This window comes from Saccopteryx bilineata, chromosome 5 (genome assembly GCF_036850765.1).
Source record: "Saccopteryx bilineata isolate mSacBil1 chromosome 5, mSacBil1_pri_phased_curated, whole genome shotgun sequence".
In the NCBI taxonomy this organism is placed as follows: domain Eukaryota; kingdom Metazoa; phylum Chordata; class Mammalia; order Chiroptera; family Emballonuridae; genus Saccopteryx; species Saccopteryx bilineata.
This window is the reverse complement of record NC_089494.1, coordinates 52,988,243-53,014,630: the sequence shown is the minus strand read 5'-3', so window position 1 is coordinate 53,014,630 and position 26,388 is coordinate 52,988,243. Positions and strand designations below refer to the sequence as shown.

At 37.8% G+C, this 26,388-nt stretch overlaps 1 protein-coding gene across 1 annotated transcript in view; it reads left to right on the top strand.

Moving 5' to 3' along the window:
* Positions 1-7,894: 7,894 nt before the first annotated feature.
* Positions 7,895-26,388, top strand: part of DNAJC10 (DnaJ heat shock protein family (Hsp40) member C10) — a 49,030-nt gene continuing 30,536 nt past the window's right edge. The window contains exons 1-10 of the mRNA XM_066278674.1: positions 7,895-8,314; positions 9,783-10,135; positions 11,503-11,668; positions 13,553-13,603; positions 19,685-19,767; positions 20,015-20,146; positions 20,905-20,998; positions 22,613-22,690; positions 24,284-24,327; positions 25,817-25,954. Of these exons, the coding sequence (XP_066134771.1) occupies positions 9,932-10,135; positions 11,503-11,668; positions 13,553-13,603; positions 19,685-19,767; positions 20,015-20,146; positions 20,905-20,998; positions 22,613-22,690; positions 24,284-24,327; positions 25,817-25,954 (990 nt within the window). The 5' untranslated portion in view covers positions 7,895-8,314; positions 9,783-9,931. The remainder of the gene's footprint in view (positions 8,315-9,782; positions 10,136-11,502; positions 11,669-13,552; positions 13,604-19,684; positions 19,768-20,014; positions 20,147-20,904; positions 20,999-22,612; positions 22,691-24,283; positions 24,328-25,816; positions 25,955-26,388) is intronic.

Genomic DNA, 26,388 nt, shown 5'->3' with positions numbered 1-26,388 from the left:
AACAACATGTGCAGCGTGGCAACCTTGAGATGTTCCTTCTCACCGAGAAACAGCATGATGGCAACACTGCTACAATGTGAGAGGTGATTGGCAGACATTTGAAAACTCTTGAGAAGACATTGTCATTTTATTTCTCTTCAGCCTTCACAGAATGCCTTGACTGGGTTAGGGACCCATACAGCTCAGTATCCGTTGATGGAAAGGACATGACTTTAAAGGAGCAAAAGGAACTCATTGAACTGAAACAAGATTGTGGTTTAAAGCTAAAGTTTGCTGATCTTCCTTTGGACAGTTTTTTGTTATCTGTTGCCAAGGAGTTCCCCATTCTGGCCAACAAAGCTATTTTGACATTGCTCCCGTTTTCAACCACATATCTATGTGAGCTGAGCTTCTCAAACTTGACTGCGATAAAAACTAAAAACAGAGAGAGACTGAGAACTGTTGAGCAAGAGCTTTGTGTGTGACTTTCTACTATTCCTGCCAGGATATCCTTTTTGTGTTCATCGAAACAGGCCCAGGTTTCACACTAAGTGAGTATAAATACATTTAGAAACTATATTATTAACTACATGTATAATATGTACTGTGTTAGAGTGTCATTTTGTGTCATTTTGGTAGGTGGTGTGCCCTAGGATTTAATAAATGTAAAAAATGTGCCGCAGCTCAAAAAAGGTTGAAAATCACTGCCTTAGAATGTATAATTTAAACAGATACACTTAGTAACTTGCAGAATCCCAGTATGGGATTCCTGAGGGGTAGCAGGGCTTTTATGATAGAAAGGACCAAATGGAAGCATGTGAAACTACTCCTCACAAACAGTCAGAAATGAAAGGGAAAATCACATCCAGTATGAATTTCAGACATTAATACCACCATTAAAGGCCTGAGACAAGCAGGGCTGGTGATTCCTAACATAGCATCATTTAACTTTCCTTTTGGCTGAAGCAAATCATTGGTTCTTGAAGAATGAAATGTGATGCCAAAAGAAGTTACATTTCCCTGACCTGCGGTGGTGCAGTGGATAAAGCATCAATGTGGAATGCTGAGGTTGCCAGTTTGAAACTCCTGACTGGCCCGGTCAAGGCATATATGAGAAACAACTAGTATGAGTTTATGCTTCCTGCTCCCTCTTCCGCCTGCCTTTTTATCTGTCTCTCTTCTCTCTCTAAAATCAATAAACAAAATCTTTATTTTTTTATTTAAAGAAAAAGAAACCAAAAGAAGTTATACTTTCAAATATGTTTTCTTAGCTGAGAAAACATAGCACCGGCTTTGGTACCTGCTGGGCAACTATTAACTTGCCAAAACTTTTTTTTCTTTTAGTTGGACAAAAGAAAACAAGAGCAATTTGCCTATTCCTGGTAACAACATTATATCTTTATTACCTTATTCCACAACTACGTCAAACCTTTTACTGTCATAACATGGTTTGAAGTAAACTTAATCATCTTGATATCTTTTTTTTTTTTTTGTATTTTTCTGAAGTTGGAAACGTGGAGGCAGTCAGACAGACTCCCGCATGCGCCCGACCAGGACCCACCAGGCATGCCCACCAGGGGGCGATGCTCTGCCCATCTGGGGCATTGCTCTGTTGCATCCAGAGCCATTCTAGCACCTGAGGCAGAGGCCACAAAGCCATCCTCAGCGCCCGGGCCAACTTTGCTCCAATGGAGCCTTGGCTGCAGGAGGGGAAGAGAGAGACAAGAGAAGGAGAGGGGGAGGGGTAGAGAAGCAGATGGGCGCTTCTCCTATTGCCCTGGCCGGGAATCAAACCCGGGACTCCTGCACGCCAGGCCAACGCTCTACCACTGAGCCAACTGGCCAGGGCCTCATCTTGATATCTTAAAGACGATCGTGCTGATCTATTATATTGATGAGGAACAGATATGCAGAATGTCTCATGTCTTGCTGAGGCATACATAGGTCTGAGAATAGGAGATAAACTTCAAAAATGTTACATTGTAAAGTTTCTGAATTCCAGAGGTCTAGGGAGGATATGTTGGAATACAACTTTTAAAGTGGTATAACAGTATGAGTTGATATTAGTTATAGAAATATAAGTAGTATAAAAGGTATAATGGTATAAGTTGCTGTATCAGTGAAGGAAAATGTTCAACATTTGGTGGCTTCTTGAATTTTAGAGGCAATATCTACAATATTTACATGTCCTACTACAACTCATTTACACAGTAATTCATGAGACTGGCCATTTTTAGATGGACTTAGATGAATTAATAAAGGGTCTAAAATAAGTAGATCTAAGCTGTGATGCAATGGACCTTAGGACCAGCAGACCCACTGATATTGAAAGATCTATTGGCAGATAAAGATACTATTAGGTGTTTCTGATATGCTCCAAAAGAAGAATCACAGCCTAGACCTTTAGAGTTTTAATTAGACAGCAATGGTATCCTCTTGTAGCAAATATTATCAATGTGAAAGTAACTCCCACTCTTCTAGACCAGTGGTCCCCAACCCCGGGCTGTGGACTGGTACCAGTCCATGGGCCATTTGGTACCGGTCCGCAGAGAAAGAATAAATAACTTACATTATTTCTGTTTTATTTATATTTAAGTCTGAATGATGTTTTATTTTTTTTTAATGACTAGATTCCCTCTGTTACATCCATCTAAGACTCACTCTTGACACTTGTCTCAGTCACATGATGCATTTCTCCGTCCCACCCTAAAGGCCGGTCCGTGAAAATATTTTCTGACATTAAACTGGTCCGTGGCCCAAAAAAGGTTGGGGACCACTGCTCTAGACACTTCAGATACTGCATGCCTCACCTTGGCTATCAAGTGACTGTGGAGTTCAAACTGAATCACAAATTGTTATCTGATCCACCAAACCATAAGTCAATTTCTCTGGAATCTAGGACTTGCCCTTGTGCCACCACATTCTCCTACCTTTAATAGAAATAGGAATACCATAAATATGTGTGTTTATAGGAATTTTTTAGATCAATAAAAGATGGTTATACTACTCAACCACAAGAAATGATGATATATTGCTATTCATGACAACACGGATGGACTTTGAAAACATTATGCTAAGTGAAATAAGTAAATCAGAATAAGCTAAGAACTGTATGATTTCACACATAGGCGGGATATAAAGATGAGATTCATGGGCATAGATAAAAGTGAAGTGGTTACCAGAGGGTGGGGGGAAGGGAGGTGAGGAGTAAAAAGTGACAAATAGACAGTGATGGAAAATGATTTGACTTTGGGTGATGATCACTAAATATTAAAAAAAAAGAAAGAGGCCCTGGCCGGTTGGCTCAGTGGTAGAGCATCGGCCTGGCGTGAGGGGGACCCGGGTTCAATTCCCAGCCAGGGCACATAGGAGAAGTGCCCCTTTGCTTCTCCACCCCACCTCCTTCCTCTCTGTCTCTCTCTTCCCCTCCCGCAGCCAAGGCTCCATTGGAGCAAAGATGGCCTGGGTGCTGGGGATGGCTCCTTGGCCTCTGCCCCAGGCGCTAGAGTGGCTCTGGTCGCGGCAGAGCAACACCCCGGAGGGGCAGAGCATTGCCCCCTGGAGGGCAGAGCGTAGCCCCTGGTGGGCGTGCCGGGTGGATCCTGGCCGGGCGCATGCAGGAGTCTGTCTGACTGTCTCTCCCCGTTTCCAGCTTCAGAAAAATACAAAAAAAAAAGAAAAGAAAAAAGAAAAACTAATACTAATTTTAGGTTGTCTACAAGAAACAACTTTTAAATATAGAGACAGACAGATTGAACACAAAGGGATAGGGAAAGATATACCGTGCTAACACTAATGGAAAGAAAGCTGGAGTAGCTAATATTAATTTCAAACAGAGCCAGAACAGTTATCAGCCATAAAAAGAGACATTATATCACAATAAAATAATTAATTTATTAAAAGACCATCCTTGGTATGTATGTGTCTAGCAACAGAGTCAAAATATATCCGGCAGCTCTGGCTGGGTAGCTCAGTTGGTTAGAGCATCAACCTGATGTGCCAGGGTTGAGGGTTCAATCCCCGTCAGGGCACATACAAGAATCAACCAATGAATGTAAAAATAAGTGGAACGACAAATCAATCTCTCTCAAAACCAGTAAGTCACATTTTAAAAAAATACATGAAGCAAAAACTGATAGAACTACAAGAAAAAGTACACTTAAAAAAGGAATAAGAAGAACAGAAAAACCCTAAAAGGGATGTACTTGGGGCAGATACAGTATTAGGCAAGAGGTCCAGCCAGTGTACTAATGGGATGGTGAGCAGCAGATGGGTGAAATTTTTCTTTTTTTAGGGACCCTTTCCAACACTTTATTGACACATGCTATGCAGGTGATAGATGTAATAAGCCTAGGATCCTATGGTAGAAGGCCCAGCTTATTATTTTCTGGGCCATGAAGTATAACCCAGTGACTGATTGGAGAGTCTCTGGATAGCTCAAAAGTAAAGAGCATCATACCTCTAATGCTTTAACTGTGCATGTATCTGCAACTGGACAACCAATGCCTCTGCTTTAATATATGAATTATCAGATGACTCTGGGGTCATAGTGGGGTAGGATTGATTAACAACTACCCAGAGGACACATATCTTATCAAAGAATCCATTTTATTATTTTTATGTCAAAGGAGGGAATATACTTTTTGGTTCCTTCTTGTTCTCATCTTCCTGACGGTCAGGCCACCCCCTATGTGTACATACTCCCCTATGTATTAGTATATCTGCTTGGTTTTGACTATTGTTAGTGTGTTTAATTAATTACCACATAATATTTTTAATAAAATGTAGTGTCGAGATAATTAATATGTACATAAATAAGCACAAAAGAAAGGTGAGTTACAGCTAGAGTAAACCTGTTTATTGGAGATAAAAATATAAAATTACAATTATCATAGAAATATGAACAACCACAAATTCAACTGAATTCAACATGTATTGAATGTCAATTCCACTAGTAGGTGCTGTAGATAATTTTAAGATATCAACCAATTTGTCTTTACAAATTAGGTCTGATCTAATATCACAATTTATCCTTAAAATCCAGCTCTTGTGATAGGTTATTATATTATAAAAAAGAAACTATGAAAATAACCCTTATTTTGTTTAAATAAATGCTGTCAAAAATATTTTAATAAAGTGATTGTGGTGTTCCTTATGGACTCCATATCTAGACTGCCCAGGTTAGAATCCAAATTCTACCATGACTAACTATACAATATTGGGTTAGTAGCTTAAAGTCTCTTAGTCTCAGTTTCCTCACCTGTAAAATTGACATGATAAACATACTTACTTCATAGAGTTGTTATGACAATTAAATATGTTAATATAATATGTTTGATATAGTTCCTGGAAATATAAAGCACATGTAAGTTTTAGTTATGATTATCACTATCATTTCACATTGACTGAGGGACAGAAAACAGGTTATATTCCATTTCAACCATTTACATTTGAGTGTCTTTAGGTGTCATACATGTCAACCTTCCTGGGCCTCAACTTCTTCCCCTATGAATTTAAGGGACTCAAAGTTTCTATCTAGTTCTAAAATTCCAAGTCTGTTAAGGAATTCTTCTTTATTTAGAAACACCCATACTTTCGTTTCATTCTACTTTGAACTATTAAGCCCAAAGTTAGCTATAGAAAATATTGTTTAAATCAATCATTCAACATATTACTGTATATTTCTATACATGAATGTGTGTGTTCTTCATGCCCCTCCCCCTGAGGCAAGACAATAAGGACTTTAGGAACAAAGGGCTATTCTTTCCTCTCTGAACATAATAAATATTGATTCTTCATTTCATCGTAATGCATGTTTTGAATAGACGCCAAGCACAGTCTCAGCTAGACATTGAGAAAAAAAGTAAATAAAACTTGATCCCTGATCTCAAAGAATTCATTATGGTAGACCAACCAATGAAATTAGTTGCAATATGGTACAATAAATGCAATAATAAAAGATGGAGTGATTAAAATATACCTGAATGGCTCACAGAAAATAAATTTTTCAGAAAAAACACAAACTGAGCCTTGAAAGATGAGTACCAATTCCCTAGCTGGAACTAAAAATGGAATAAAATGGTCCCTTTGTTGTAACATATCTCATGCATATATGATGGAACAGTTGTAGCAAGTTTTTATTAATTGAATTTATATAACAAGTTTTGATTTATTATACTGAGGCTGGCAAGGCTTTAGTTTTCCTGAAGCAAGTGGACACCCTGATGTCAAGTATCTGAAATAGAGTTGTGCCTTCAAATATCTTTGTTTTCCCTATTATGACCAATTTATCACCAAATTCTCTATATATATATATATTACATGCCACCTTTTTCTTGAATCTATTCATTTCTCTACATATGAACTAACTCCACCGTAGTCCAAGCCATCATCATCTATCATCTGGTCCATTACAATAGTCTCATAGCCAGTTTTCCTATATTTACTACTGCCATCCTATAATACATTCTTAAAACTATAGCTTAAATGATTATTTAAACATAACCATGGGCCTGACCAGGCAGTGGTGCAGTGGATAGAGCATTGAACTGGGATGCAGAGGACCCAGGTTCAAAACCCCGAGGTCGCCAGCTTGAGTGTGGGCTCATCCGGCTTGAGGGTGGGCTCACCAGCTTGAGCACAGGGTCGCTGGCTTGAGTGTGGGATCATAGACATGATGACCCCATGGTCACTGGCTTGAGCCCAACGGTCGCTGGCTTGAAGCCCAGGGTTGCTGGATTGAGCCTAAGATCAATGGCTTGAGTAAGGGGCCACTCGCTCTCACTCGGCTGTAGCCCCCCGGGGTCAAGGCACATATGAGAAAGCAATCAATGAACAACTAAGGAGCCACAACAAAGAACTGATGCCTCTCATCTCTCTCATCTCTCCCTTCCTGTCTGTCCCTATCTGTCCCTCCTTCTGTCTTGTCTCTGTCACACAAAAAATAATAATAGCCATGGGCCTTCCCCATCTTGAAAGGACAAACTAAAAGCCATTCAGTGGTGTGGGCACAGTGTCAGAGTCCAACCAAGATGAGGAGTGCACCCACATTGTGCAGATGTAGAAGAATGGGTGGGAGTGGAGAATTAACTGTACACTGGAGCCCTTTAAGGGTGCCCCATGAAAGGGCAGCCTGACATAGGCTGGAACCTGAGTGAAGTAGTTGAGCATCTCTTCAGGAGAGCAGCCCAGTATAAAGTGTGGGACCCCAAACAGGATGAAGAGGACAACTGCAACAGGAGAGGGGCCAACATCAGCAATGGGAAATTGGTCATACGGAGGAAATTGAAAGTTAAGTACTGTATTTATATGGCAAGGATAATGAAAACCAGGTTTCTCATTGTCAGGAAAAGGAACTACACCTGTGGAAAGGAAAAAACTAGAATGAATGGAATGGCTCCTGTGGCATTATATTGGAATTGGAAGTTTTGATGTAAACTCATAGTTTCACATATATGTAACTATGAACCTGTGTGTGTGTGTGTGTGTGTGTGTGTACATATATTGCCTACCTTCATCCACTAAGAAGGCATGAAAATAACAGCATCCTAAAACATGGAACTTGCCTAGCACCTCGATCTTACTGGCTAAATATCATTCTGCAAAAGAACAAGGCTGGTATATGAGGCTGAGGCGGGAAAAGTATTGTCTCTTCAACCATCTAGTCTGACACTGAAATCAATGTCATTTCAGGCAAGTTTTCCTTTTTTTCGCAAAATTTCCTCTTTCTGCCTCACCCAACCCAACCAGAAAAAAGCCTCTGTAGCCCTGCCTTCCCTTTCCGGATCGCAGAAAAATCGCAGTAAACCCGCCCTCCAGGTTTCCCCGTCACCATAGAAACGGGAGCAGGAAGGGGCGGGCCCCATTGTCCTGCATCCGGAAGGCGGCGTGCGCCAGTCCCACGAGTGCGGGGTGCGGACTTTGCGGTTATAACGTGTCCCTCAGCTCCGGTTTGGAACCGGAGCCGGATACCGCGCTGACCGCCACGTCTACTTAAACTTACACCGCCCTCCCCGCCCCGCCGCCGCGCACACCCAGCCTGCGGCGCGCCCTCCTGGGCCGGGCCACCCGCGCCTTTCCCACAGTGCCCCGCGCCGGGCCCGCCCCATCCCGCTCGCCCCGCTCGCCCCGGAGACCGGCGCGCGGTGCGGACTGGAGGTGGCTGTGCTCGCAGCTCCCGGGGCAGCTCAACTTCCCGCTCCCGAGCGCCGCGGCCCGGCGGCCCGAGAGTCCGTGCTTCCCTCCCGCAAGCACAGCTGCGCTCGGCTAGGTAGCATCCGCCGCCGGGGATTGAGGATGGGGGCGTAGCTGCTGGAGGCGACCCCGCAACACCGAGGTGGGCATGGGCCAGGCTCTGCTGGAGCCGGCGGCGTCCCCGCCTCCGGGCAGGGAGGGCAGAGGTGCCTTGCGTCTGGATTTGAACCCTCTTCGCTCGGAAGCCAGTTTAATGTGTTCTCGCTCCACGTCTTCCTCCCGGTTACGTACTGCACTCTTCTTCCCACCAGCGCTTCTCTGCTGCTTGCTCCAGTTTCTTACATTAGCTTCAGTTACGCGGGCTCCTTTCTCCCTTTTCTGGCCTGAGACTTCACACAACAGCAACACTTGACCGTCTCTTTAACCCAGAGTCTCCATCTTTTCCCACCCGCATCCCATTCTAGAGTGATGGCTGCAAGGTGCTCGTATTGCACTTAACCTGCAGCTTCCACCTGTCTCCGCCGCTGGGCACCAAGCGTGGGCACTCCCACACTCAGAACAACTGTTGGCAGGGAACAACAGTTGACCCAAAGTGGTATTTGAAAATAGGTTCCCTTTTTCAACCCCTAATCGTTTTCTAGTCAGGATATTTGTTAATATTCATCACTGTTTTACAAAGATATTTTGGGTAGCATGAAAGGGAAGGATTAGAAATGAGCCAAATACCATCTACAGGTAAGGACAAAAAAAATTAAATGGACATTTAGGATTAAATGAAGAAAGAACCCGAGGATGCTAGGAATGTAAGCTTTTTCTAAGTATTTTCTAAGCATTATGAGATCTTTGGAAGTAAAGTGTACAAGTTTAAATGTGCTCTGATCATGTCTAAATAACTTTTTCTTCTCTCTTTTTTTTTTTTTGGTTTATTTGCATTTCTACCAAATGTAAACTTTGCAATAAAGTTACACTGCTAGCTTGCAGTTATTATTCTTCTATTTTTATAAAATAATCTCTACTGAGATGTAATGTGAGCACTTTCAGAGAAACCTCAGGAAAAAACAGCCTGCTAGGTAAGCTGTCTATTGTAAGTTTAAATTAACTGCCATTTCTGGAAGGTTCTATAAAAAAAAAAAACACCCCAAAAAACAAACCAGACCCTTTGGAAGGTCTTCTAGTCCCCCAAAGGATATTTCCTACAAGTGAAATCTGATTAAAATGAAGACTGGATAGCGTCAAAGGGGTGAAGAAGTAGCCGAGAAGGAAGCGCTATAACAGAAGGGCAATGCTTAAGCTGGGTAGAAAAAGGAAGGAAACTCTTTTTTCCTCCACCCTGGGTTCCGGAGCTAATCAGAACAAATAGCTGATTTCGTTTGTTTTTTAAGTGCTCTTGTTAACTACAACCATATACTAATTTTTGCCTACTACCTTGAGTGATTTCACAAATCTGGATACCTGGATATGGAACCAGCAAAAGGGTCCCCCAAAGAATAGACCCAGATTTGCTATTTAATGGAGATTGTATTGCTAATCATGTTATTTAATAAATAACTGTCATTTCTAGGTTTGAGCGTTTAAAAATGTATTTTAACTACTTGGTTTTCTCTCTTTAGATTAACATTTGGAAGACAATTTTGATGTTTGAGTCACCCTTGAAGTAATGTGGGCAGAAGTTGTTGATCTTGCATATCATTATTACATCAACTGGAACCAGCAGTGTATCCTAATGTTCACTTAAATCAGAACTTGTATAAGAGAAAGAATGGGAGTCTGGTTAAATAAAAATGACTGTGTCAGAGACTTGAAAAAGGCCATTCTCTGTTTTCTAATCATGTATATGGCCATTTTAGTAGATACAGGTCAGGATTTTTACAGTTTACTTGGAGTATCCAAAACTGCAAGCAGTAGAGAAATAAGACAAGCTTTCAAGAAGTTGGCATTGAAGCTTCATCCTGATAAAAACCCGGTAGGTAAATATTTCATTTTAAACATATCTGATTAATGTATTTTAGTAACCTTTGATATCAACAAAATTATTTTAAATAAGTGCTCAAAATGCTTAAGAATATTCACGTCAGAAATCAAAATTCAACTTACGTACTAAAAAAAGGAGCAAAATTTTCTGTATGGAAGAATATAAAGGCCTTTCACTACTAAAAATACAATTGCCTCTTAATTAAAAACTAAATTTCAAACAGCTCTATTATAGATGTTAATCCCAAAGCAGACAGTGACTATCTGTGAAGTAGTTTTCTTAGTAAAGTAGATTATTTTAAAGCAGTAAAAAAAATTGTTTCCTTAGAACTTTGAGAGTATGCAAGACATACTCTAAAAATGGCAGTAATGGCATGCTAATAATAGCATGCTTCAACTTTCGCTGTTTCCTCCCATGCGAAATAGTCTAAAACCGGAGTCAGAAAGCACTATAAACAAAACTTGAAAACAGCCAAATCCAGTTCATTCCAATCATAAATATTTGATTTATGTGTCCAATAATGTAGTCTTTCAAAACTAAATTTGTTTTCATTCTTACGGTATTTTTATAATTCATCTAATTAATTTTTATTGAGATTAGACATTTATCAAGGAGAAAGGGTTATAATTTTCTAGGTAGAATTTTAAAGATAGAATTACTTTATTTTGATTGCATACAGCTGAACACTTGATGAATGGTTTTCTAAAACTTGTTACTTGCTATCTTTCTTGGAATTTATATCTTTTTTTTTTTAATTTCAGAACGTGATTTTTTAAGTTTCTATATGAAAGATGGCATACCTTCCACAACTAGTATTATTTAGATGAAAGCATTCTTCAAAAATTAGTTTTTGAAATAATAACAAATGAGGAATATTTCCAATCCAGTTTTAAGTTGTTACTCTGATATTAGTTTTTATCACCTAATGGATTGGAGCACCTATTTTTAAGTTACCGTAATATATTAGTTTTGCCTCAAATAGAAAAATAATCTGCAATTTTCTTTTTAATTACTTTAGGGGTAACAATACTTAACACAAAGGAGTTACAAGTGTTCATTAGTCATTTTTTTTTCAGTTGCATCTCATAGAAGAAACCACTTATATTGTGTAACCACATATGTTATTGAGGCATCAGTTCTTATTTCTTTTACGTTTCTTAATTTTTTTAAGATTGTAGTTCTTTAAAAATCCTTTTATATTTCAACCCAATGATGACCCACTTCATATCATACTACTCTTCCTTACCTTGATATCTATTCTCCCAGAGATCTCAGGAATAAATTAAATCTAGGTATAGGTTCTGAAGAGACTTGATTGTGTATCTGAAACAAATGTTATATCTAATATTTTTTAATAGAATAACCCAAATGCACATAGTGATTTTTTAAAAATAAATAGAGCATATGAAGTACTCAAAGATGAAGATCTACGGAAAAAGTATGACAAATATGGAGAAAAGGGACTTGCAGATAATCAAGAAGGAGGCCAGTATGAAAGCTGGAATTATTATCGGTATGATTTTGGTAAGATAATATGATATTCCTTATGAAATTCTTGTTTTTTATTTGGGCAAATTTAGGAAATTAACTTTGTTTCACCCCTTAGCTTGTATAGTTAATATTGTGTCACCTTAACTCTTTAATGTAACATGGGAGTGGAATTCAAAAGAAAATTCAGGTGGTAGCTGTTATTTGCACAGATATGAAGGTGTTTAGGTCATAATTGTGTTAAATACTTTTAAAATAAAGATCGCTATTTAATTTTAAAATACTGCATTATAAGTTTAAATCTGGCGTCCCCAAACTACGGTCCACTGCCTGCATGAGGCCCCCTGAGGCCATTTATTCGGCCCCCGCCGTATTTCCGGAAGGGTCACCTCTTTCATTGGTGATCAGTGAGAGGAACACTGTATGTGGCAGCCCTCCAGTGGTCTGAGGGACAGTGAACTGGCCCCCTGTGTAAAAAGTTTGGGGACCCCTGGAAATATTGAAGACTTTCAAGGTTTTTAGAGCCTGTTTTCCAAGAATGGCTAAAGTTTCCTTTAAGTTTAATAGTGGTCACTTCAGTATAAATGGTATTTTTAATAATGGTTTACAGTGTTGACAAGAATAAGAAATGAGGCAGTTATCAAGGGAAAGGGAAAGTAAACAGGTATCAATGCAAGAAGGAGCGTTGAGGTAGCCAGTATTTCTCTTTAAGTCATTGCTTAACCTCAAAGGCTGGCTAAAAACTGAAGTATGCTTTTATATTAGACTAAATAAAACATTTTTGATTTATAGTTATTGTATTTGTTTTGCAAGACTTTTCAAAGTATTATTTTCTGGTATATTTACTACAGCATGATAGTCTGTATCAGGTTTAAGCAATTTACAATTCAGTCTAAATCTAGCCTGCCACCTGTTTTTAAAAACTTTTATTAGATACAGGCATATCTTATTCTATTGGGATTCACAGGTCGTGCATTTTTTACAAATCGGAGGCAAGACCTTCTGCCAGTAAAAATATTACGACTTGCTTTATGACAATACTGGCTTTATTGCAGTGGTCTGGAACCAAACCCTTAATATTTTTGAGGTGTGCCTGTACAGTTAATTCCTTTATTTACATATCGTCTACGGCTTCTTTCACACTTCAGGGGCAGGGTTGATTAGTCATGACAGGAACCATATGTTTCACAAAGTCTGAAATATGTACTAACTGGCATGTACAGGAAAAGTTTGCTGACCCTTGGTCTGTATTCATTAATAATATTATTTGGATATTTAATAATAGCACTGAGAAATTTTATAACACTGGTTTTATTTATGATAAATAAAATTTATACTTCCTTAATAAATTTGTCTCTCCCTCTGTAAATATTTTAACTATAAGACTTGGCTATGGGATATAAGTTTAAAGGATGTCACTTATTAAAAACATATCATTGAAAAGTAAATGAGGTCTGTAGTCTAGTTAACAGTAATATTCCAGTCCCAGTCCCAATTTCCTGGTTTGGATATTGTGCTAAAACTATATAACATGTCACCATCAGGAGAAGGTGGGTAAAAGGTACACGAGAGTCTGTACTATTTTATAACCTCCTGTAAATCTATAATTATTTCAAAACAAAAACTTTAAGAAATAATAGAAATTTTCTGTAGAGATGAAATTATGTGCATATTAGGAACCCCACAAACATACGCTTCTACGACAATCCATATAAAAACTAGTATCTTTTGATCATTTGTTAATATGTCACCAATGGTTTTGTGTACTCTTAGATTTTCTCTTAGTTTGTTGCATATTTTTAAGGTGAAGATTTAGTTTAGTAATCTGATTTTTGGTGATTAAAACAAGAGTAAGTAATCTATTTTATGTGGCAATTTACTTTTATGATGAAGTTTTAATTTTATGTACTTTAAAATTAGGTATTTATGATGATGATCCTGAAATCATAACATTGGATAGAAGAGAATTTGGTAAGTTTATGGGCATACAATTTTCTAAAGCTAGGCCAAGACCAATCTCTTATCTAAAGGACAAATCTGTTAAGAATTTGGAATTTTTTTGAATTTTTGCAAGGTTATATGATATATAGTACATATTAAATAATGTTCTATAACCATAATTAAAATTTTTCACAGTTTCCCTTATTATCAACATCTTTCCTCCCATTGTCTGAATGAACTCGAATGACTTCCTTGTAAGTAGTTATAATTATTCCTAACTTTTTACGGGTTCGGGAAGGGCTATACAAACATCCTCAACATTCTATGCATTTGTGTATGTCTGACACATTGAATAATATAAATTATGCAAAATATATATACATATATGCATAGAAGATTAAAGTTGGACAATAACGACGTTACCACTCTTCCATTTGATCTCTAAATCTAGTCTTCATATTACTAGACAAACTGAGGCTGAAGTTTAGTTGAATTAAGTCAAAGGAAAATAGCAAGCATGGATAGTGTTATAATTTGTACTATGTAAATATCACATGAGGCTACTTTGTTGTGGGTCTTTTTCCATTACCAGTTGTTTCTGTTGCTTTGGGTTGCTCAGTTGTGTCTTTTGTATATCAGGTATATCTCCTGAGAAGAGTTCTACTTTCTTCTGGCCAGGGCCATTAACAAGCCCAGATAAGCTGTGCCAAACCAAGATTGAAATGATTTACAAGCAGATCTTTGGGTTTCAAGATGGCTCACCATTTTCTATTTCATCTTATGTACAAGACCCTTCCTTACATGTGCCCTGAACTCCATTTTTGTCCCTCTAACCTCATGAATTTATTGAAGGTTAACTCAGTTTTGAACCTATCGACTACATTTTCTAGAAGTGGCAAATGTCCATCCTCTGATTTCTACCTCCTCCCATACCTTGGTGTCCTAATTCTTCACTACATTGGTAACTCAGATACTTTCAACAGAAATCTTTTATATTTTTTCAGTTCTGTAATTGTAGTGAGAGAGTTAGTCCACATTACACAGTACACTTTGATCAGGAGTAGAACTCTAGGATGTTAACTATAGTGTAGAAGAGAAAATGTGATTAGTAAACTTCACTTTGAAAGCTTTAAAATGTACTCATCGGGCTCTCAGTCAGATGGCAGAGTAGGTAAAGGCTGTATTCACTTCCTCCAATGACCATTCAAAACTACAACTAAATTATAGAACCACCACTCTTGAGAGCCAGGCTCAACAAAAGCCTCATAACTAAGGATATAAAGAAGCAACAGTGAGACTGGTAGGGGTGCAGATGTGAATCAAGTTAGTCCTACACTTAAGAATCAGGAGGGATATATCAGTGGCAGAGGTCTCCACTGAGGAGCAGTGGGTTCCAGCCTCACACTGGACTCCCCAGCTTGGGGTTCCTGTGCCAAGATGAGGACTCCCCACAACAGCTGTCTGAAAATCAGGGATTGCATCTGGTGAGGCAAAGGGGTAGTAACGACCCAGACATCCTCTTAAAGGAACCAAGACAGACTCACTCCCTCACAAACACTCAACTTAAGCTCTAGAGAAGGGACAGCAGCTGGAAGAGTACCAGAGACATACAGGGAGGAACTGAATTGTCTGGCTTCAGAGAGAGGGCTGGAGTGTCGGCTCTTTACTGAACTAAAATGCTGGTAGGCGCCATTGTTCCTTTTTTTGTGCTTCTCATAGACAGCTGCAGGCATAGGCAGGCACCAAATCTAAATCTTCCTTAACATGTCTAACAACATCACCCTAACCTGGTGATTCTCTGAAATCCTGACCCACTCAGTTTACATGCCAGGCCCAAACCTCGTTCACAGGCTGATCCACACTGCAAAAAATACAATGAATTGAGCCCACACTGAAAACCTTCCTAAAATGTACCAAAGGTCCACAAACCCCAAACAAGCAGTTGTTGGCCTTGGCATGCCATCTGCATCTTGCTAAGTGGCCTCAAGCCCAGCACTAGTGGCAGCCAGCCTCTATTCACAGCATAACCACTCTCAGGCACATCCAAGCCCAGCACAGTTACCAACTGCAGATTACTTTGTATCTACTACCAAGTGGTCCCATTCCAGATGGGCAGTGGCTGACGTTGGCCTGATTAGAGCCCCTCCCCAGAGGCCTCACAACCAACAGACCTGGTGGCCAGCATCAGACCATTCCAGAGCATCACCTAGTTAGTACCATAAAAGACACTCAAAGGGTGAACTCCGCAGGCACCAGAGCCTCACTAAAGCAAATCCCACTCAGTATGGCCAGCTCTCTCCACAACAGATTGTCGGCTATAGTCACAGCCAGTCATCCTGAGGGTCAATCCCACCCATTGACATGTCAACAGTAATCAAGGCTCAACTACAACAGGAAAGCACACACAAACCAGGGACACCCCTGGAGCATCCAAGTAGATAAACAGGGAGATTGCAGCACTGGCCTCCGCAGGACACCTGAATAAGGCCACTCTGCCAAAACTGGTAGACCTAGCAGATCTACCAAATATTTATACATGGAAATAAACACAGGGGGACAGCCAAAATGAGACAAACATGTCCCAAATGAAAGAACGGGACAAAACTCCAGAAAAAGAAACAAAAATAGAGGCAAGCAATCTATCAGATGTAAAGTTCAAGACACTGGTTATAAAAATGCTCCATGAACTTAGGGAAAGAATAGATGATGTCTGTGAGAACATCAACAAAGGGGAAACAAAAATGGAGATAGAAAACAAAGAACCAGTCAGAAACAAAGAATACAGTAACTGAAATGAATACAGTAGATGGAGTCAACAGCAAATTAGATGAAACAGAGGGTTGAATCAGCAATTTGGAAAACAAGTAGCAGAAAACACCGAATCAGGACAGTAAAAAATTTTTTTAAATGAGGATAGTTTATAGGACCTCTGGGATAACAAGTGTAGCAACATTCTCATCATAGGAGTACCAGGAGAAGAGAAAGAACAAGGGAGTGAAAACCTATTTGAAGAAATAATGACTAGAAACGTCCCTAAACTGACATAAGAGATAGACATACAAGTCCAGGAAGCACAGAGAGTCCCAAACAAAATGAACCCAAAGAGACCCACACTAAGACAATTAAAATGCCAAAGATTAAAATCAGAGAGAGTATCTTAAAAGCATCTCAATCAAAGAATCTTAAAAGCATCAAGAGAATATTAGTTAATTACCTACAAGGTGAGCTCCCAAGAGACTGTCAGCTGATTTCTCAGGTTTTTTACAACAGGAATTTTGCAGGTCACAAGAGAGTGGTATATAATAGTGATGAAAAATGAGGACCTACAGCAGTGATTATTCAGCAAGACTATCATTTAGAATTGAAGGAGAAATTAAAGAGCTTCCCAGACAAGGAAAAGTTGAAGAAGTTCATCACTACCAAACCAGTTTTAACAAGAAATGTTAAAGGGCCTTGAAGAAGAAGAGCCTGGCTAGGTGGTGGCACAGTAGGTAGAACATTGACCTGGGATGCTGAGGACCCAGGTTTGAAACCCCATTGTCACTGGTTTGAAGCCCAAGGTCACTGGCTTGAGCAAGGGGTCACTGGCTCGACTAGAGTCCCCTGGTAAAGGCATATAAATGAGATGCAACCAGTGAACAACTAAAGTGATGTAACTATGAGTTGATGTTTCTCATTTCTCTCCTTTCCTATCTGTCTCTGTCACTCTCTCTCTCTCAAAAAAAGAAAAAGATTCTATGAATAAGACAGTATCACAATGGGAAAAAATTTTCACTGACAGAGAAACATAAAAGCAATGGTTCAACCAACACTAAAGCTAGTACAAAAGGTTAAAAGGCAAAAGTAGGAAAATTGTATAATTACAATATAAATTAAGGGGTGCACACTAACAAAAGTAAAACAAAATATAAATGTGGAGGGGGTGAGTAAAAAAGTGGTAATGAGAACATGTTTGAACTTAACCAACTTAAAATAGACTGCTATAAATCTTAATAAAAGTTTGGTATATATGTAGCTCATGGTAACCACAAAACAAAAATGTAAAAGAGATAGACAAGAAATAAAGAGAAAGGAATCCAAACAAAATACTACCGAATGGGAAGAGAACAAGGAAATAAGAAAGGAACCGAGAAGAACTACAAAAACAATCAGAAAACAGTAAAATGGCAATAATACATACCTATCAATAATTTTTTAATGAAATAAATGCTCCAATCAAAAGAATGGATGAAGTTGTGGTGCATGTGTACAGTGGAATACTACTCAGCCATAAAAAAAGAATGAAGTCTCAAAATTGCAACAATATGCATCGATTTAGAGCAGGGGTAGTCAACCTTTTTATACCTACCACCCACTTTCGTATCTCTGTTAGTAGTAAAGTTTTCTAACCGCCCATCCGTTCCACAGTAATGGTGATTTATAAAGTAAGGAAGTAACTTTATAAAATTTATAAGCAGAGTTACAGCAAGTTAAAGCATATAAAAATAATTACCTACCAAGTACTTTATGTCAGATTTTTGCTGTTTGGTAGAATAAATCTTTATAAAACAACTTACTATAGTTAAATCTATCTTTTTATTTATACTTTGGTTGCTCCGCTACTGCCCACCATGAAAGCTGGAACGCCCACTAGTGAGCGGTAGGGACCAGGTTGACTACCACTGATTTAGAGGGTACTGTGCTAAGTGAAATAGGTCAGGCAGACAAAGACAAATACCCTGATTTCAGTTATCTGTAGTGTAGTTTAGAAGCCAAAAAAATTGCATTTCAAAATATATTCATTGTATTCCTGGGTCACTGGGTATGCCAAAGCATCCCATTGAGCTTTGGTGATACAGTATTAAGAGATATATGTACTGCAAACAAGGTTTTGTGTCAAATTAGATGCCATTCAGATTTGTTGTGTATCGTATTTTTAAGACAAGCAGTAATAATACCTTATGTAATTACTGTTTTTTATATGTAAATAACCACCTCATTACTTGTTTATAGCTAGTGAAATATCCCATTTCTATCTAAGTTTGTACTGTTTATTAAGATTTTATCTAAATTAGTACAGGCGGTGGTCTAAGTCAACATGACAGTTACTTTGACCACCTAGACAGAATGATCAATTTGTCAGACTTTCTAAACATTGCCAAGGAATAGCTGATAAGATCCTGAATTACACATTTTTATCTGTGATGTGAGGGTCAGGTATTCCCATAAATTTTTGTGTCTTGTAATGGAAACGTAGGTGAACATTGTTACTAATTAACCTGAACTGTTTACACATACTTAGAATAGTAAATATTTTTGATGTCTTACTATAAGTTATGAAAATTGTCTTCGAAAATTAACGATTTTGGTGTGGAATTATATGGAAACCTTAACCAAAAGCATATTGTCTTCACCTTTTTTATCTTAAATGTTCAGTGTTAAAATTTTTAAATGAATAATGTTTGTTGACTTGCATCAGGTCATCTTATAAGTTATAATGTATAATGTGTTGTTGGCTAGACATCATGTGATGTTCAGATTTATAAATATTAATTTACCACATACGTATTTGTGTTTTGAATAGTTTAAAATCTTGATCTAATACTTTTCAAATAACACAGTTTTTCAAGGCAAATGTCTTAAGGACAAAGATGAAATTGAATCCCAGAGTCCTTACTACCTCATGTAGGTTTCTTACTTCGTTATTCCAGAATTTGAAGTAGCTGTCAGATTTGATTGACCATGTATTAACCTGTGCTATAGATATAGAAGAGCTTCAATCTCAGTCTCCCTGTTTCTCTTCTTCATTTCTCTCATCCACACAGACTCTCTGTGAGGTTTGGCTGTTGGTTTCTTTCTTTTTACAGCTTCATGGTGACTGTATTAAGCTGTTCAAAGCTGCTGCTTTTACAGGTTGGGCTTTAAAGAGGTTTCTGGGTGTTTTTTTAAGTATTGACAGTTGAAAAAGATTTTTTATAGAAAAAAGATTGTACAGGAAATGATTAATAAATGCAGAATGAAAGATGTATGATTAACTTTTTCTCTTTCTGATCCCAACAAAAGTTTTTAACCAAAATATGCACAAACCTTTAGTAAATAGTTCTAAGGTGTTTCACTTTCATTTACCTTCAGATGCTGCTGTTAATTCTGGAGAACTGTGGTTTGTGAATTTTTACTCCCCAGGATGCTCGCACTGCCATGATTTAGCTCCCACAGTATGTATTTTTTAAATTCTGATTATTAAAGTTTTATTTCTAATTGACCTGTTGAGTATTGTAATATATTGGGATTTTTCTATTTAATAACAGTTACAACTATCAGAAATAGTTATATATTTTCACATATTTAATGGGGTTTCTTACTAAAAATAGTCTCCTATAAGAATGTACAGTTTGAAGAGTGTTCAAGGGAAGAAGAGTGATCTTATCTAAGAAATACTTATGTTTTCTTTTTTTCTCACAGTGGAGAGATTTTGCTAAGGAAGTGGATGGATTACTTCGCATTGGAGCTGTTAACTGTGGTGATGATAGAATGCTTTGCCGAATGAAAGGGGTGAACAGTTATCCCAGCCTCTTCATTTTTAGGTCTGGAATGGTAAGGGATAAAGTCCATATTTTTTAAGTTTTTAAACTTTTTAATAAGGAAAATACTAGAAAACATAACATGTGAATTTGTATAATGTTTTGATATTTAAATCTTATTTTAGGTCCCATCTAACTAGGCTCTAGTCAGAACAACATTGTGGATATTATGACTACTTTGAGATGCCATGACATTTAACAGGCACCTCGAAAAAACACATGTAACTCAAGTGGGTATTCCACATACACAGGTTCCCAACCTTCAACTGACCCTTCAACAAGGAGGATTTGAACTGCTTGACAATTAAACTTAGTGGGCCAATTGAAAACATTCCAAGTATAAGTGGACCTGTGTAGTTCAAACCCACGTTGTTCAATGGTCAACTGTACTTTCAAAATTAATGATTGCCCATTTCAAAGAACATAATTGTAAAGAACACAATGTAACCAGTATGCATATTCTACTTTGTAGTTTACAAGGTATTTTACAGGCATTATCTTATTGCATATAAAGGTCTGATGTCCCTTTTTTCCAGTTTTAAATGATGAAACAGAAACTGGAATTACTATTAATAGTCTTATTAAAATGTCTTTCATGGAATCTATATAATCAAGAGTTCCAGCATATCATTTGGAAACACATTGTACATCTGAAAGACAGATCTTACTCTATTATTCAAAATAATGTAGAATCAAAGTATTTGGTATTATTTTTTGTGGGTTTTAAAAAGAAAAAGTAAAAAATGTTTCTCTTTTTATTAAAAAAAATAGGCTGCAGTGAAATACCATGGTGACAGATCAAAGGAAAGTTTAGTGAGTTTTGCCATGCAGCATGTTAGAACTACAGTGACAGAATTATGGACAGGTAATTTTACTACTTTTTTTATAAGATTTTATTATTTATTGATTTTAGAAAGTGAAGAGAGAGAGAAATGGGGTGGGAAGAGGAGCAGGAAGCATCAACTCATAGTAGTTGCTTCTCATATGTGCCTTGACTAGGCAAGCCCAGGGTTTCGAACCCGCGACCTCAGCATTCCAGGTCAATACTTTATCTGCTGCACCACCACAGATCAGGCTTATTTTCTTACTTTGCTTGATTTTCAAGGCTATTTTGAAATTTGATATATTACTTTTTCATTGGTGATATTAATATTTTGGTCTTAATATTGAAAATTTAAAGTATTTTTTCCATGCTTTTTGAATGGAATTGTGTCATTTGTCCTGACCTCTACTAAATAGTCGGCATTTAACAAATTAATTTATGTCACCTGACCAGGCAGTGGTGCAGTGGATAGAGCATCAGCCTGAGACACTGAGGACCCAGGTTCAAAATACCGAGGTTGCTGGTTTGAGCATGGGCTCACCAGCTTGAGCCCAGGGTTACTGGCTTGAGCAGTGAGGTCACTGGTTCAGCTGGAGCTCCCTGGTTAAGGCACATATAAAATCAATGAACAACTAAGGTGCCGCAACTATGAATTGGTTCTTCTCATCTCTCCCTTCCTGTCTATCCTTGTCTGTCTCTCTGTCTCCCTCTTTCTCGCTCCCTTTCTCTTGTGCGCACACGTGTGTGTGCTTAAAAAAATGAATTTATGTGTACAAAAGTAACACAGTTAAGATATGAGAAATAGACATGAGATGGGGCTGGGTGAAAAGGAAACTTGCAAAGTGCAACTGAAGTATACTGTATTGGACGGTAAATTCATGCCTATCCAGTCTAATTTTAAAATTAAAAAACTTTTCTAATATTAGGCTTTTAAGTCATCAAGTGACTTTAGGTGGGTTATTTAAGTACTCTGTATTACCCACAAAATGATGATATTCACATCTAAAGGGATATTCGTATTATTCATTAAATACCAGTTAATGTCTTTGAACCTATGTTAAGTATATATTAGGGCTGCAGTAATAATATACATAATCCCTGCTTTCAGGGACCTCATTATTTTAGTGAAGAAGACATTAATAAAACCATTAAAATTCAACACAGTAACTATTATAGTAAAGATTAGCTTAGGGAAGCACGAAAGATAGAAAAACTCAAGTGTGGAAAAGAGGAAAGTCTAGAAAATACTTCTGGAATGAGGTCAAACCCAGTCTGTCATGAAAGTGAAGAGGAAGCCGTGCAGACCCTCTGTGTTTCAGGGAGACTGGTGGTACTTTATCCGTTTGACAAAAGGGTGAATGTTGCCATGTGGTGGCGTGGGGCAGAGTACGGCTGGTGGAGTGACAACGAGCTCAGGTCACACGGGGCCGTACTTACCAATTCCAGTCTCTTAATGAAATAATGAATTTAGCTTTCTGTGATGAAAGAAAGGGAGAGCCAGAAGGAATCAGACATGCTCAAGAGGATTTTTAGGAGATCCTGAATACTACTCAGAGTGGATTGGAAGACGGTGAGATTAGAAGGGGGGAATGTATTTAGAAAACTGTTTCATTATCAAGTATAAGTGATCAGAAATTTGCTGTCTTTTCTTTTAAGGAAATTTTGTTAATGCCATACAAACTGCTTTTGCTGATGGTATTGGCTGGCTAATCACCTTTTGTTCCAAAGAAGGAGGTAATTTTATTCATTATTTTGTTATGATCAAGAGACATTGACATTTAATTTTTTAGTGACAGTCTTTACTTTTTTAGTTTTATTGAGATATAGTTGACTTAATAGCATTGTGTAACTTTAAGGTGTATGACATTTTGTTTTGATACACTTTCAAATGTTTACAACAGCATTAGCTAATACTTCCATCCTGTCAGATAATTGCTGTTTCTTTTTCTGTAGTTAGAACATTTAAGATGTACTCTCTTAGCAACTCTCAAGCATATATGTAATATATTATTATTAGCTCTAATCACTAAATGCTGTACATTAGATCCCCACGACTTGTTAATCTCATAACTGGAAGCATCCACCCTTAGACTAGGTGACCATCTTGCTACTATAATTGATTTTTCAATACTTCGAACTACGATTTATACCCAAAATATTAATTTTTTTATTTAATAAATATTTACCTTTATTATTTTACACATAAAAGATTAAATATCATTTATGGTTTCTATTTGGTGGGCAAGTTTTCAGCTTAATTATACTTGTGATAAATTGTACATTCGAGTATACAGATGTATTTGTCAGTTTGCAACAACATTCATTTATAGATACAGTCCTTCCAAAATAATAATATTTTGGAGTTACTGACTTTGCCCCATATTTATACATATCAGAATATATAAATGTTTACCTCATAAAATTGTATATTTGAGGATGACAACTGTCCATTTTTAGGAATCTTTCCCTAAGTAGATCAAGTTGAAAATTCAACATCCTACATGTCAAACCACAAACTGTCAACTATGTTCAAGCACTGAGATTGGTTAAAAATTGGCCCCCGTATTACAGACTATCCTAATTCATAAATGTATCATATGTTCAATCCCGACACAGATCTTTTGCCCACATTTAACCCTCAGCCTCTGTGCTGTTATGCTGAGGAGCTGTTGCCTTGCAACTGAAATAACCCTTACATGTAGCCTGTCCTGGAGGGTTTGTCTTATTTTGGCCTAATGCACAGATTTTTATCCATTTCACACATGAAGAAAACTTTTAAAACTTCCTGACATTCTTTATGCCCGGGTTAGTTGATTTTACCTACTGTAGGCTCTGCGATGCTGCCGCTCTCTTCCCAGTTTATCTCCGTTAGTCCTAGTATTCATATTCACAGAACTTTCATGACAATAGCCAAGAAGCTATTTTAAGCCTGTATCTTATTTTAAGGATTCTTTATATATCAATATTTTTATAAAATGGTGGGTTCATTACATGTTCTTTCCCCCAAGTTATAAGATCTCTTAGATAAAAGAGATTGTTGTCAGGAGGGGAGATTTGAGAGTAAGATTCTAAAGGAATGCTTGAGATACAATTACTCCTTTCCCCTTTAGCTAGAAATCCTGGGAACATAAAGGTAGAGAATAAAAGACTGAGTGAGAGAGAATTTGTGTATGTGTGTAGAATGAGACTGACTGAACTATCTACCTAGTAAAGGTTTTAGTATTTACTGATACTTAACACAGAGCTCAAGTATTGGGTTGTTTGGGGGAGGGCCAAAGAAGATATAGACAATAAAACTGAAATTGCTTGCTATTTTTCCTGCTTTAGATTGCTTGACTTCACAGACACGTCTCAGGCTTAGCGGCATGTTGGTAAGCATCAATTATTTTATGAAACTATATAGTCATGTTAAAAAACAAAAACAATTTTAAATACATTTTTGGTAGTTTCTTGAACACTTAATTCACTTATTTGCAATCTTTCTTGTTTTCTGATAAATGTATTCATAGCTACAGGTTTCTAACTAATTAGCTATTCAGTACAATTTAACGTGTGGTACTTCTGTTGTCACTCACTAAGTATTCTGTAATTTAATTATGAAGTCCTCTTTAACCAAACAGTTCTATATTAGTGTTTTTGTCATTTTAAAGCTTCACTTGTTTTATTTTGTTGCTATTTTGTTATTATTTAGCTCTCAGAGTATCATGGTTATGGAATAGTCTTTGTTGTTGAGGCTCTCTTTGTGGGTTGGGAGTTGGCCAGTTTAAAAAATTATGAAAGTTCAGGCCCTGGCCGGTTGGCTCAGTGGTAGAGCGTCAGCCTGGCGTGCAGGAGTCCCGGGTTCGATTCCCGGCCAGGGCACACAGGAGAAGCGCCCATCTGCTTCTCCACCCCTCCCCCTCTCCTTCCTCTCTGTCTCTCTCTCTTCCCCTCCCACAGCCGAGGCTCCATTGGAGCAAAGTTGGCCCGGGCACTGAGGATGGCTCCATGGCCTCTGCCTCAGGCACTAGAATGGCTCTGGTTGTAACAGAGCAACGCCCCAGATGGGCAGAGCATCGCCCCCTAGTGGGCATGCCGGGTGGATCCCGGTCGGAGGCATGCGGGAGTCTGTCTGACTGCCTCCCAGTTTCCAGCTTCAGAAAAATACAAAAAAAAAAAATTATGAAAGTTTAATGTGTACTCGAAAATAATGTTTTTTATTTTTGTTTAATGTAATTTTATATCTATTAGATCAGATTTCAATTGTTATTAATATTAATAACAAAATCTTTTTTTATTTTATTTATTTATTTATTTTTTTAATAAATTTTTATTAATGGTAATGGGATGACATTAATAAATAATAACAAAATCTTAAGGCACCCTGTTAATATTAATCATGTTCAAATCTGCATCTTTTTTTTTTTTTTTTTTTTTTACAGAGAGAGGGATAGATAGGGACACACAGACAGGAATGGAGAGAGATGAGAAGCATCAATCAGTAGTTTTTTATTGTGACACCTCAGTTGTTCATTGATTGCTTTCTCATATGTGCCTTGACCATGGGGCTACAGCAGACCGAATAACCCCTTGCTTGAGCCAGCAGCTTTGAATCCAATCTGTTGAGCTTTGCTCAAACCAAATGATCCTGCGCTCAAGCTGGTGACCCAGGGGTCTTGAACCTGGGTCCTCCGCATCCCAGTCCGACGCTCTATCCACTGCGCCACCGCCTGGTCAAGCTGCATCATTTTTTAATGTCTTTTTTAAAAAAACAGTTTAATTTATAATAGAAAAGTTGTGTCTTTTACTAAATAAACTAAATCCCATTAACTTTTTTTCTACTTGCAACATAATCTATTTTTTTGTTTCTTTCCATTTTAGGGTGGTCTTGTTAATGTAGGATGGATGGACTGTGCCACCCAGGCCAACCTTTGTACAAGTCTGGATATAACAACAAGTACTACTGCCTATTTTCCTCCGGGAGCCACTCTTAGTAACAAAGAGCAAAGCAGTGTTTTGGTATGAATCATTTTCATTTCTTTTGAATACATTGCAAACAGTGAGCAAAAAACAAATTAGTTCATAGTATCTGAATGTGGAACTTTTAATTTAGAACAGATATTTCATTTCTGAGATTCTGTTTAATACCTACTTCAGTTTATAAAGTCTGCTCTAAGAATTATTTTTAACTGGCATAAACCATTGTACCTGTAAACCCCATAGGTATGGAATACATTTTAAGGTTAAATAAATTTTCATTGGTTTTCTTTTAGTTGTATATTTTCTAATGTTAATTAGAAACCTACAGGTCATTCGTAGGTTTGGCTGGAACCCAATAAATTTTTTTAAACACCCTTTTAAATTCTGGTATAAACTCAGTTTGGGGATCTATCAGTGAAGTTCACCTCCCTAATTTTATGAATAAGGAAACTGAGGGTTAAGCTTTTGTTAAG